The 14,968-nt window shown below is 40.1% G+C and overlaps 1 protein-coding gene across 1 annotated transcript; it reads right to left on the reverse strand.

The window, feature by feature from the left end:
* Positions 1-580: 580 nt before the first annotated feature.
* LOC101463869 (syntaxin-11-like) lies at positions 581-13,250 on the reverse strand. Its single transcript, XM_076877715.1, has 3 exons — positions 11,029-13,250; positions 10,596-10,689; positions 581-1,855 (listed from the first exon to the last, which is right to left on the reverse strand). The coding sequence occupies exon 3, from the start codon at positions 1,851-1,853 to the stop codon at positions 1,002-1,004; it is 852 nt and encodes a 283-aa protein (XP_076733830.1). The 5' UTR covers positions 1,854-1,855; positions 10,596-10,689; positions 11,029-13,250; the 3' UTR covers positions 581-1,001.
* Positions 13,251-14,968: the final 1,718 nt, after the last annotated feature.

The following is a 14,968-nucleotide window of genomic DNA, read 5'->3' on the forward strand; positions in this document are numbered from 1 at the left end:
ACACAAGTGGAAAGTGCAACCCCAATATTTTTACATGTGGTTTTAATGATCAGGTCTAAAAATATACAACGAGTATTAAAATTTACATTTCTGAGAGAAAGGGGAAGGGGGGCGTTACAACACTGGGAGTCTTGTAACCTGTAATAAGCAATTTTCTTTGGTAGTTGGGCAAGGAAAAGCCTTCATAATTGCTTTATATGTAGGAACAGAAAAAGTGCTATGGCCATTTGCTCCATTTAGTCAGCTGCAACAGTCCTGTGTTGAAAAAGTGAAAATGTATCAGAGTATTTAAAAAGCTGAAGTTCTCGCAATGTCAAATTACAGATGATAAAGATCAAGCTGAAATGAAGAAGCGATAGTTACACAAGGGTTTTTTTTAATTATTATTTTACTTAAGGGGGACAAGTCACACAGACTTAGTATAGGCTGATATCCAGACTGCTGACACTGTCCTTTGGCTGGTATCATACAGTTACAGGAGCAAAGGCTTTATCAACATTTGAACAGAAATCATTAATTGTTACAGTCATACCAGCCTGTTAATGGCTAAACTTTTATACTTCCATCAATAAAGGCCGCATTACAACTTCACATAAAATCACATAAAGTCTAAATATACCTAAAATAACAATCTAAAATCACCTAACTTAAGTATTTAAGGTTAAATATTAACAGTTCTATGAGTCTTTACATTAGCAATTGCCCTTTGCTTTTACAGATAAATGCCTTAAATAAATATTTTACTATAGATCTATTTTTAAGCACCTATACAATTCAGGCTTGCAGGAAGTGGAGCTCTTCCCAGAGAAACGGAGAGTCAGCCAATTGGTGGGTCTTGTTTTATGATGACCAGCGCAACTTGGCTTCATCACCATCAGTGTTCAAACCTTTCTGTTAGTGGCGCCATCTACTGTGCTCCCATCTGTGGGTGTATCCTGGAAGCCAGTGCGATTCATTAAAAGTTTCACCATATTTCAGAATCAATAAAAGCTTCATAAGACCTAATTGTGATAACATGGAAAGCAGGCGCAAAACAGCTTCTTGAAGGGGTTGTTTTTATCAGATTTAATGGCATTATCCAAATAGACCCTGCTTTCCAGAATGATCACACCAACATTTTGAACATTTTTCTGGATATTTTCCACTCCTGTTCCCTGCTCCTCCATGAGGACAGCCACATCTAGGAACAGTTCCTGGATCCCCGCGATTCTCTTCTCCAGCTCCTGCAACTCACGGTGCCGGCTCTCTATCTGCATTAGTGCAGACCGGGTAGATTTCCCTTGTATCTGGATGCTGAACACAGTCAATTCTTCACCCTCCATCATCTCCTCCAGCTCCTCCATGCTAACCTCCTTACCCACTATCTCCATCTGTCTCTGGATCTGCTTTTTACAGGCTTCCCTGTGGTTCATCTCTGTGTCATTGTAGCTGAACATCACCTCCCGCAGAGCGTTGCTCAGGCAGTGGTACTGTGTTCGAGCAATGCGCACTGTGGGGTCCAAACTGCCGCGTTGGACCTCCAGTTCACCTCTGAGGTTATTTAGCATATGCAGCCTCTGCAACACAGCTTCACCTCTGCGTTTAATATCTGCCCCAATTGCGTTGGAGTCCCGTTTTATCACAATGGAGTCTGAAGTCTTATTCAAAGCCTGATAGTTTACGTCCTTCAGATCTCTGATGTCATTTTGGATCTGCTGGATTTCCAGACGTATCAGCTGGGCCTCCTTCAGGACATCATCCAGCTCATTATCTCCAGCTGTTGCTTCATGATCTGATAGGTTATCTAGCTGCACTGTACTAAAACCCTCCGTGTCAGTCTGTACCTGATGCAGGTGTCCCAGTCTGTCTCTCATGGCTGGAAGGAAACAGAAAAAAGGTAGATTTACTCATCTGGGAGAAAAGGTTCATCCGTGACTTGAAAAAAAAGCATCACATCCAATATATTTAGTGTTTAGCAACTTTTAGAGGCAATGAGCAACCTTATTCTTCATTTGTAGTCATGTTTGAGGCCAGTCTTCAGCTTCTAAGGGAGGTATTTGGCTCTTTGGCTGCTAAAGTTGAAATTAAACTATGTTGAACAGCTAGGTGTGTGTCTGTGTGTGTGAGCAGACTGCTTTTTCAGAAAAAAGCAGTCTGCAGCAGTTCAAAATGATGACGATGGGAGAAGTGAGTGTCTTAAAGTGAAAAAAAAACCCTCAGCGTTATGAAGCTGAGGAGATTATTATCATCTGTGGGTTCGTGAGTACGTGCAGTGCGTTGTGTAAATTAAAATAAATAAACAGTAAGCTTTGCAGCTATTTTTAGTTTTTATTTTTCCAAAGTAAATGAATAAAAACATTTCAAATTGAAATTAAAAGAAATATTTACTCCTCAAACTTGGTTTAATTGATTACAACTAAACATCTTACTGCTGAACCGACCGCCACCGCCTGACCTTTTTACCCTGAATTGGCTGTAACATCCCTGCTGAAGACATAAATGCTTCCTGTTTTACAAGCTAAAACAGAAAAACATCAAGAGAAAGCTGTTTCCCAGCTAATGACTGTAAAGCTTTTATTCTGTTAAGCTCATCTTACAAAATAAAACACAAAGGTCTTGTAATCAGTGCATAGCACTGTGGCACATTTTCTACATCTCCAGTATCGAGTAATCTTAGATGAATTCTCCTGATCCACTAGGACGTGTAGTCTGTCAAAGACTTGCCAAACAAGTTCTCAAACAGAGAAGCTGTTGGATTTTTTCTTTGTTGCAATACTTTGAATTAAAGTGTTTTAAGCTTTGGTGACGGTTTAGCTCCCAAGCAGATCAGGTAAACATGAGCCTCAAGGCTGAATGCAGCAGCCCAGGTTTGATTTGGACTTGAGGAACTTTAACACTCTCATTTCCTACTTTCCTGAAAAGCCCCACCCCCCAAAAACAAAAATAATAATATTAAAATTATTTTAAGCTTAACTCAACAAAAACAACAGAAGAAAAGCAAATCATGTTACTGATCACCATCATACAAAGCAGACATGAACTCAGTCACAAGGAAGTCTGGTTGGATTTAAATGATTTTTACAATAGATAATACAAATTTTACATTATTGAAACATATAATCTATTATTCTGAGCACTGAAAAAGCCTTATTGGGATGTGAATACTTTCTGTAAACATTAACAGTGTAAAGTACATGGACATAGCTGTATGATTTTGCCAGTACTGGCCCTTTTCTTTAAATCAGTAGTAAATCACGCATCATATGATTCATCAAGACAAATTCGCCCTTTCTATCAGATGCAGTATAAACTCACTAACAGTTTAATGTCTTGTATCATGATGCTGTGCTGACAACATTTGCACTAAAAAGGGCCCCTGAGCAAACCTAAAGAATATAAAACCTATGAAGCTATGATTATAGAATTATTATATCTTACTTGTATTGTTCTTAGTTAGCCGTAGATGAGTTTCAGATACTTCCTTGTCCTCTGTAGTTAAAGGCGATCATGAAAATGGGAGTTCAGTCCAGTTAGCAGAGCGACGGCTGCTTTAAGAGCAAGTGATTTTTTAAAACTGTTAACCATCATCTCTGATAGACCTGCTTATGAGGAAAGGTTTTTAAAAACAAAACTTTCTGCATTCCTCTCGTGTCACGTGGAGACGTGAGGTGACGTACAGTAGGACAAAGCTATGCTTGTTAACGATTTAACATAAAGATGAAACACTCGTGCTTACATTTCACCTCTGTTATCATCACCTTTACCGCACTGCTTTTTAAAAAATAATAAAATAGCGTTCTCGGGTGTTGTTTTCTATCAACAGAAATGGCAATGAAGGGGGTAAATGGCTGTGCTGAGGCCTTGACAAAGCACATATAAGATAACATCAGGGATAGAGGTCACTGACTTTGGACACACGACATGTTAAAAAAAATAAAGAGGAAGTATTTGAGATAGCTTATCTTCCAGAGGGGTGGGACCAAAATGTTCTTATATGATAAAAACTCAAGTCTAAAAAAAAAGAAAAAGAAGAAGACATGAAACACTGCCTTCTTTAGTTAATACTTCTACATCCTTTCCTGTTTCATGAAACACAATCTAAGTGTGAAGCCACCAACCATCAAGTGATTTTCAGTCATGCAGCCAGAAAAAGAAACTCCAGCTGAATAGATCATTCGGTGCATAGGCTGCATGTGCATGAGCAGTAATTTCCATCGGCCTACTGAGTTTCTGAGTCACTGGGATTGTTTCTCACGGGGGATTTTTTTTGAAGGCCAACGTGTGCCCTATAGCTGTATAAGCATAACTGACACTTTACTCTTAAGACAAAAGCATAAATGAAACCATGTGAAGTTAAAAATTCCCCACTAAACCACAACCAGCAGTAGTGTTCTCTTTCACCGTTTCTGTTTTTAGCACATTTCTCACTCGCCTTCTTAAGACCTGGTGTCATGGGCTAATGGAGAGAGGACACAAATGTAGTACATAAAGAGAAACTGGGTATTGACTAAAAAAGGAATAAAAGAAAGCTAAACAAAGGGCAAAAAGATTACCCTAACACAGCACAGGAAGGACAATTAAAGAAAGACAAGGAGAAAGAGGAAGACTGGACTATATATAGACTGTGGACTAAATGGGGAATAACAGACAGAAGAGGAAAAAGACACAAGTGAAACACAATCACAACATCCTTTACTTCACAAAGGGGGAAGGAAAATTAAAAAGCAAACTGTTAAATTTAAGCAGAAGACAGCTGATACTAGACACTAAACATGATAACACAGAAGGTGGAAGAATATGGAGGGGAAACATAGACAAGGGAAACACTGTGGGAACTAAAAACCCCAAAAGAAGAACTTCCAAAAACCACACAGGAAACAGAACTCAAATAAAAGAAAAGAAGCTAAAGCTCAACATCGTTAGAAGAAGACGCCAAAACAGGATTCCAGAATTAAACCTTCACACAAATCTCCTAGAAAATCCTTAAAGACTAAGAAACCTGTGTCATTTTTTGTGGTCGATGACAAGAAGCAAATTCTAACACATGCATTTGTTGTTCAATTGTCTGTTCAAATCACAACAAAGCAAAAGACCAAAGGATCGACCCCTAGATGGCAATAAAACTAAATCGTTCAGTCAGAACATCTCAAATTAGAACCTGAACTTTGTTTTTAAAGTTTAACTGTCACCTACAACTTTGAGCAACGGAAATATTGACCACTTTATTTCAGTTATCTCTATACAAGAGTGAAAGGGAAGTTTTACAAGATGCTAGTGAGACCTGCTGTGATGTATGGTTTGTGACGGTGGCACTAACAAAAAGACAGAAGGTGGAGCTGGAGGTGGAGGAGCAGAGCTGAAGACAGACCGGGATGGACAGGATTAGAAAGGAGTGCATCAGAGGGATGGCTCAGCAAACAGAGTTAGAGAGGCATGCAGCATCTATCTGGGTGGTGCAGAGAGCTATTTTCAATATACCAGATCAAATGTTTTTTACTTGACAAAAATTCACAGTCAATAAGTGTAAAATGATCTGATATTTCATGAAGAGCCAAGAAAGTTAAAAAAAAAAAAACACATAAAAAAACAAGTAAAACAAAGATTAAACACAACTTTAATGAAAAAGCCCCAGAATGCTTAGGATTTAGTGGTTCTACTAGTGGTTTTGCTGACATGGTTATGCTCAGTTTGTCCAGTTAGAGGGAAGGGATGATCTGTGATGATCTAAGCACTACCTCTTCTGCTCACTCACTTCAATCTTCTTCTTCTATCCAGCTTGCTGTGCCTTCTTTCTGCCACACCCTCACGGGAAGCAGAGCTTTCAGCTGCTCTGCTCCCAGGCTGTGGAACTCTCACCCCCCAGATATTAGAAGCACTGGTTCTCTCCCCCAGTTTAAATCAACTCAAAACCCATCTGTTCAAATCTGCATATTCACTGTGAATTTATTGTTTGTTTATTTTATCTTGTGCTTTTTGCTTTTATTGTTCTTCATTGTAATTGTTCTATTATGTGTTTTATTCTATTGTTAAGTGTCCTTGGGTGTCTTGAAAGGTGCTTTTAAATAAAATGTATTATTATTATGAAAATTTTTCTGAAATTGTATTATTTATCGTAAGAATAACAGTCTCTTCAGCAGTGTTACGGAGACTTGGAGACCTATGCTTTTTTGTGACATTTTTCTGGCCCGCTTTACTCCCCCTTCAACCATCACAGAACCCCTGGAATAAATCCTGAGACCCACTGGCTGCTCAGACATCTTGCATCTTAAAACGAGCCACTTTGAGGTGGTTTGGATGCCTCCTGGAGGCCTTCCTTTGCAGGTGCTCCAGGCAAGCCCACCTGGGAAGAGAATCTTGTCTAGCTTGGGAATACCTTGGGAACCCTCTGGAAAAGGAATATTAAAAGTATTGACTTTTTTAAATTTGTTTTTTCTGCATAACAATAAGTTCTTTTTTATATATCTTGTGTTTGTACTTAAAAGGCGACTTCACCCATGAAACACATTTCTTCTTACACATTTTTCTGTTTTGGATCTCTAACCTTGAGAGAAGTCTAATACTGAATAAATGATAAATGATACTAATGGCACTTAACTTGGTGGTGCTCAAAGCTAAAAAAACAAAAAACAAAAAAAAGATCTGAAAGCCCCAGCTGCAATATCTCTTTCTAGAAACCCCGAGGGCAGTTTTATGTAGGAACTACTTTTATTTCTATTGAACTCTTCCCCCTGCGCCTGAGGACAGGCTAGTGTTGGTGACACTGTGGTATAAACAGTGATGGCTGAGCTGCACGTTTCTTTTGGTTCAAGTATGTAGAAAGAATGATGTACACCAAAGGAAAAACATATCAATTAGAGGTGAACTTCTGCCAGAGATTCACTTTTGCCACATTGTCTGTGCAACATGCCTCAAAGTCTATGCAATATGTTGAAGTATTTATTTTATCCAGCAGATGTCAGTGATAAAACAATCAGGTCTCAGGGCCACAGGTACAACAGTACTTTAATCTGCTCCAGCAAAGCTCATTAAGTTTCCAAAAAACACAAAAACAAACAAACACATACACACAACCAGCACAAAACGAGCAACTAACTAAAGACTAAGCTTTATACTTCTCCAAGTCATATGTAAACATATGCAGCTCACATTATTGTTTTAACAAATTTCTGTTATTACCTTTTGAGACAGATGGTGATATTAAGAAACATCACATAAGATTAAAAAGCATGTGCATTAGACTTATGGATCTTTATTTTTGTGGACAGTTTTTATTTTTAGATATTTTCCCAAAGATGTTCAGGCTTTTTATAGATTGCAGTGTTTAACTTCCAGCACCAGATGCAGCTAAAAAACAAAAAGGGGAAAAAAAGGGGGGAAAAAAAGAAAAAGAAAATACAAATTGAAAGTTCCAGTTAAATTCATGTAATCTGTTTTTTTCAGTCAGCTGGTTCTAATTTAAGCAGCTACTAATCAATAAACCATGTTGCATGAGATTCATATGTACATTTCCCTGGTCACAAGTTGTGATCTGGGCATGTGATCAGCAAACTAACTCTTAACATCAGACTCTAACTTTGACACTCTCTGCACTGTTTCTCAAAGGTCCAGACCTACCAGGCACAGTTAAAGAAACACTGGGAAACTGTTCATTGTGAACTAGCCAAGACTTCTTATTCTTAATGAAAAGCTGCAAATCTGCTAAACTCAATGACAAAGGTCTACTTTGTGCACTTGGACAGTTGAACAAACCATAACACTGTAACACTTTGCCACGTTCCTCTGCAAATTGACCTTTTTTAAAAATGGGAATGTGAGTTTTACCTACAGAACGTTTTGTTACATAACGCGATCGCAATTTAATGGGTCAGAGCATAAAAAAGTGCCTTTTAAATTCTAGGTTTTACTGATAAGATCCAGTAACTATAACCGTCTTAAAATCCATCCATCCATCCATCCATTCGCGTCCGCTTATCCTTTTCAGGGTCGCGGGGGGCGCTGGAGCCTATCCCAGCTGTCATAGGGCGAGAGGCGGGGTACACCCTGGACAGGTCGCCAGTCTGTCGCAGGGCCAACACACAGAGACAGACAACCATTTGCACTCACATTCACACCTATGGGCAATTTGGATTAACCAATTAACCTATCCCCACTAAGTGCATGTCTTTGGACAGTGGGAGGAAGCCAGAGTACACGGGGAGAACATACGAACTCCACACAGAAAGACCCCGGCCTGCTGTTGGAATTGAACTCAGGACCTTCTTGCTGTGCGGCAACAGTGCTAACCAACATGCCACCGTGCTGCCCCGTCTTAAAAGATATCTGAAATTCCTATTTAAAGTACAAAATTGGTGTCAAATTAATCAAATATTTACTAACTGTGATAAGATGATTACCTCTGTAGAACAACATGCTTAATGCAATATATTACGGTTGCTGTCTCTGTGTTTTCCCCAAAAGCAAGCTGCAGCCATGTTTATAGTATACTGATTTACAGTTAATCACATTTTCTGCAGTTCTGTAACATATACGGTGCAACTGTGCAGTGCAAAGATTAAAAAAAAAAAAATAGCTGTGTTAAAAAAAAATTTTATACAATGCAATAAATTTCGTTCAGACATAAAAATTGAGTCATCTGTTAGGTCTGAATTTTATACATAGTCCTTTATGATAGCACAAAATGCACAGGTAGATGAAGAGGACATGTACACACATGCAAGCTGACTCACTGAGACCCCCTGCACTTTTATTACATTATGTAGCATTAGGCCTCAACAGCTAGGCTGCTGTAATCAGTGGAGAAAACATCAGCTGTTTTCACTTAGCCAAAGTTGTGACTCTAATTAAGTGAGCTTATTAACTTTGTACTAAGGTTCACATAACAGCACCAGTGTCTCAAAGAGTTTGATCAAATCAACATGAATGCCTGTCATGGGTTTGCAGAAGTTTCTCTGCTCCAAGCTTTCCCAAGGGCTCATTTTATCCACCTTGGTGACATATCATACTGCTTTTTCACTGAGGTGAAGAGAGGATGTCATTGCTTCTATTACAATATGAAGCAAAATTAGTGCACATATTTAATGCCTTTTAGGTTTAGAAGCTTAAAGGAAGATTTAGAGCATATGTTTAATAATCAAAAAGCTTTGCAAGAGGAAAAATCTCACTTCATTGTTGATTTTCCTAAAATAATCAGCTAGAGACAAAAACAATGATTTATGATACCACATCATAATAAGAAATTATGAAAGGAAAGTTCTAAATAAAATGTAAAAACATTAGAGAACCAATTATAAACTGTAAATACTGAAGATGGATTGTTTTGCTGAAATTATCTTAAAACTGATGGACAACTATGCAGCCGGGACTGTTTGCCAACAGCAGTGTTAAACCGTCTGTCCAGCACGGGCAGTAGCAAAGGTCAGTCCACAACAAATAATAGCAGAGAGATTCAGTGTCCAGTAGGCCAATCAGACCAATCAGTCTGGTCCCAATTCTTTTTCAGAAGAGCATTAACAAATTTAATCTTTTTATGAAAGTTAAAATGTGGGGTAAACAAGGGAGGGTTTTTTTCTTCCTATCTCCAGCATTGGCTGAGACTAATCTGTTTAAAGTCCCACAACAATAAAACCTCACCTCAGTCAAAATAAGCAAACCGTTTAGAGCTGGAATATATTATTTCATGCACTTGTTATAGGTGTAAGTGACTCAGCTGGTTCCTTTAAGGCCTCATTCCCCTTTAGCATGCTCTGTGTCTTGAAATCTATTTTTGCATTAGCTAATGATTTTCATCTTGTTTTATGTCTGCAGTTTCTGGCAGAAACAATTATACCTATGCTATATTGCACTTACAAACATGTTTTGTTTTGAGTGAGCAATGCTGCATCTCCAACAAGAGCTGCTCAGCAAACACATACGCTACAGGTTGGTGAGAAAATAAATTGAAATCCTGAATGAGTGGAGTGTATAACAATATATAACAAAGGCTACTACAGCTTTTCTGAAGACCTTCCTATATATGTTGACCAGACACTTTATTAGGCACAGCTTGCTAACATTAGGTTAGACTTGCTTTTGCCTTCAGAAAGGCCTTAAGTCTTTGTGGCACAAAATCAACAAGATGATAGTGTAACACTGATGTAGCGCTAATGAGTTAATACAGGCTAGGGATTGAGTGTGATTATTATTAATCAGAAGATTTAGGAATGCTACTGGAGCTGATGGGCAGTAATTAAATACACACAACACAAAATGCTTTTGCAGGTACCATGTATTTAACCGAAAGCAAAGAAAATTAAGAAAAGAAAATGAAAGCTTAAATAATCATTCCTGCTGTAGCTATTTAATTAATAGAAAAACCCAGTGGGGGTGCACAAAAACAACTAAGCAAATTCTTCTGGCTTATACCAAGCAATATAGATTCTCAAAAAAAGTTCCCCATAAATAACACATGTTAACATCGAAAACACTGATCCACACTGAAGTCCATGAGTTTTATCTGAATATCCATGAGAGATGTCCAAGCGCTATTGTCCATAAACGGGGGAACTGGTGTGTATGATTGTGGAAATCAGTGTATTCGGATATTACGGGACAGAGCGTCGTCTTTGATAGCTTCCTACCAGTCCAGTGGAAGCTTCAATGCAGAATGAGTCCTGCTCCTAGCCGTTCATTGGCTCGCCATCCTTTTTCATACCCAAAAAAGGTTCACCTGGCCTGCATTAAATAAACAAGGCCAATAAGAAATCACAAGAATAATACAAAACTGTCAGCCAATTAAGCTAAATACATTAAGTTATTCTTGTTCCTGTGTACACAATTTATAAATAAATAAACAAACAATATATTGGTTAAATATAATATTTCTAACCAATAAGGATTTAACTGGAAACATTTCAACTGCTACATACATACATACATACATACTATGTAGCTCCACAACATTTGTTATTCAACAACTATCAGTCAAATCAAAATCAAATTGTTTGGACCGGCAGCAGCCGATTAGGGTCAGCTGGTAGCAATACAAACAGTCAATTAAAAGTTCAAACTCACCAATTCCGTTCTGTTCAGTGCACAACAACATTATGGCTCTGGCTCACAGTAATCAGCATCTAAGTTGCATAAGTTAGTTGGTGTTAAAAAAATGCATTAAAACGGGAAACGCAAATGTTTGCCAATACACACCTGCAGCAGCTCTGTCACCTGGCTTGCCTCCACGCATCTGACGGGAGGAAGCCGAGACAGGCTTACTATGACCTACATGCCATTCGATTGGCTGAGCAAAGTCATGTGGTTGGAGTCATGCATTTGTGATGCATTCAATGGCAGGAAATAAGTGCAGGAAATTACTCTGGGTTACACCCTCCCCCCTTGAATACATGCACGTCCCGTTGCATGACAACACTACACAATATGTACGACTGAAGGGTTAGAATTGGTGGTTGCGGTGGTCAAAGCATCTGACAGACTATGTAACAGAGACTGAACAACTGATATCAATGGATTGCCTAAGCGGGCATACTGAAGTCGCCTAGGTGGTGATCTGTGACGCGTTGACCGCCTCAGAGGGGGGTCAATAACCGAATCTGAGCAATTAAGAGTTGGTAATGTCACAGGACTAGGCTCGGCCGCTAAGTTGTCAGAGACTCCAGGATCGGACAAGTCTGTAGACATGGTTTCAAGAATGGGTTCGGGTAAGATTTCAAGCAAATCTTCCCCTGATGTCTCATCAGCGTCAAACTCCAATGGGTCTTCCCTCTGGGATCCTGACAGAGCTTCTCCAGCTGATTCCATTTCAGGTGTAGATGTTGGAGGAAGTCTTTCCTCCTCACCACTGGGAAAAGACTGTAGGGGGTTGAGAGACTTCTCCACTCTAAACTCCATTGGGAGCGGGGCAAGGTGGACAAAGGTCGGTTCAAATACATTCTCTTCAACAAAGTACTCAGGAGATTCCTGTTGTTTCTTGGCCTGTTGACGAGTTAAAGAGGGTGTGATTGGAATAGTCTCATCTGATGGTCCTGACTCTGTTGCAGGAAGAAACCCACACGGAAGAAGGAGATCTCTGTGCAATGTGCGAATTGGGCCGTCTTTGCATTCTGGTTTTACAGTGTAGACGGGGAGATCTTTGGCACATTTCAGCACTACAAAGACATCTGGTTCCCATTTGTCAGCAAGTTTATGTTTACCCCTCAGCCTCATGTTCCGTACCAAAACTCTGCTTCCAACTTCTAGCTTGGACGGTATAATACGTTGGTCAAATCGAGTCTTGTTCCTCTCAGCGTTCTTTGCAGCATTCTTTGAAGATAGCAGATAACTTTCTTTCAACCTAGCTTTTAAGTCTTGTACATACTGTGAATGTGTCTGTTGTTCTTTCTCACGTACAGGAAGATTAAAAGCGAGGTCAATGGGGAGACAAGGACAACGTCCAAACATTAGTTCGTATGGGGTGTAGCCAGTGACTTCATTTTTGGTACAGTTGTAGGCATGGACAAGTGGTTTCACAAACTGTTTCCATTTGGATTTCTGTTTGGATTCAAGAGTTCCCAACATGGCCAGTAGAGTGCGATTAAACCTCTCTACTGGGTTTCCTCTTGGATGGTACGGTGTTGTGTGACACTTTTGGACTCCCAACAGGGCGCATAACTCCTTTATCAATTTCGACTCAAAGTCTGGCCCTTGATCTGTATGGAGTCTTTCTGGAATTCCATAATAAACAATGAAGTTTTCCCAAAGACAGTTAGCCACAGTTTTTGCCTTTTGGTTTGGTGTTGGAATGGCAAGGGCATATTTGGTAAAATGATCTGTCAGTACCAGGATGTCTTTGGTGTTGCTGGTATCGGGCTCGAGACTGAGGAAATCCATACAAATGAGTTCAAGCGGACGTGATGTCCGAATGTTAACCAGAGGAGCAGCTCTCTCCGGCAAGCTTTTCCGGCGAATACACCGGCCACAGGTTTTTATTTTATTTTCCACATCCACTGCCATTCTTGGCCAATAGAACAGAGTCCTGGCAAGGTCAAGGGTCCGTTCCACTCCCAGGTGGCCCATATCATTGTGGAGGCTGTGGAGAACAGTTTGCCGCAGTTCTGTCGGAAGGACCAGTTGGTATGATGGTTGTTCATTTTCATATCTTATCCTATAGAGGATACCATCAATCAGCTCCAATTTGTTCAGTTCGCGAAGGAGAAGAGGAATTTCAGGAAGCTCTTTCCTGGCTGTCAGAGGAACTCTTTCTCCTGACTCCAACTGGTGAATAACCTCCTGAAGAGTTGGATCAGTTCTCCGTTTTTCATAAAGCTCAGAATGGGATATGGTGGAAATAACAGGAAGTCCATGTGAATCTTCTGAGTAATTCTCAGGAAGCACTGCTGTGTTGATGGACAGGGATTCAACCAAACTACTCTCAGCTTGGGTCCTGACAACACCACTTTGGCAAATCGCATCGACAACTTCAGCTGATATTTCACCATCACTGCTGCTTGAGAGATGTTGTTGAGTAAACTGATTAATTAGCTCCTCATCTTTTTGAGCAGGTTCCCCAGAGGAAGTACCATCATGGGGCAGACGGGAAAGTGCATCTGCATCCAGGTTTTGCTTGCCTGCTCGATACCGTATCTTGAACGAGAATGTAGAAAGAGCAGCCAGCCTACGATGGCCGGTAGCATCCAACTTTGCTGATGTCAAGATATAGGTAAGTGGGTTGTTATCCGTGACCACTGTAAAGCTTGCTCCGTACAAGTAAATCATGAAATTTTTCTGTCACGCTCCACTTCAGTGCCAAGAATTCAAGCTTGTGAGCTGGGTAACGACTTTCACTGGATGACAACCCCCTACTAGCATAGGCTATCACCCTAAGTCTCCCCTCTTGCTCTTGGTAAAGGGCAGCGCCCAATCCGTTGGTGCTGGCATCTGTGTGGAGAATGTAAGGCAGTGCCGGATCAGCAAAACCTAGAACTGGTGCAGTGGTAAGTTTGTCAATGAGGGTATCAAAAGCCAACTGACATTCAGGACTCCACCTGGAACCAAAGGAGTGCTTGGGATCAAACTGTGAGCTCTTAGAAGTCTCATTTTTGGAGCTTTTGTGTGTGGATGGATATCCACGTGTGAGGTTGTTGAGTGGCTTGGCAATCATGGCATATCCCTTAATAAAACGCCTATAGTAGCCAGCGAATCCCAGAAAAGATTTCAAGGTCTTCAGGTTGGTTGGAATTGGCCAGGATTTCAAGGTGGCAACCTTTTCTGGGTCTGTCTCAACACCATTTTCTGAAACAATGTGGCCCAAGTATCGGACGGATGTCTGAAAGAATTTGCATTTTTCTGGAGAAAGTTTTAACCCAAATTCTCTCAAGCGATTCAACACCCTCAGCAAACGGTCTTCGTGCTCCTCAAGAGTGTTGGAGAATATGATCAAATCATCCAAAAACACGAGGACCTCTTTCAAGTGCAAGTCTCCCATGCACCTCTCCATGAGTCTTTGGAACGTTGAAGGTGCATTAGTAACTCCTTGAGGCATTCGGTTGAACTCCCAAAACCCAATTGGCGTTACAAAAGCGGTTTTGGCTTTATCAGCTTCATCCATCTCTATCTGATAATAACCAGATTTGAGATCAAGCACAGAGAACCATTTCGATCCAGTGAGTGCTGTAAACGATTCCTCCAAGTTGGGCAATGCGTACACATCCTTAATCGTTTGCAGGTTGAGTTTGTGGTAGTCAATACATAGTCGAATGTCTCCATTTTTCTTCTTGACAACCACTATTGGTGATGAAAATGATGACTCCGACTCCCTGATAACACCAGCATCTAGAAGCTCTCGAAGATGTTTACGAACAGCTTCTATGTCCTGGGGATGAATAGGTCTTGCTTTGTGTTTAAAAGGGGTATTGTCATGGAGCTTGATGTGATGCTTCACTTCCTTAGTGCAACCAAAATCCAAGTCATGATGTGAAAAAACTTCAGACATGGCATTTAGTTTTGTTGTGATCCGTTCTCT

Source organism: Maylandia zebra, linkage group LG19 (genome assembly GCF_041146795.1).
Source record: "Maylandia zebra isolate NMK-2024a linkage group LG19, Mzebra_GT3a, whole genome shotgun sequence".
NCBI lineage: Eukaryota > Metazoa > Chordata > Actinopteri > Cichliformes > Cichlidae > Maylandia > Maylandia zebra.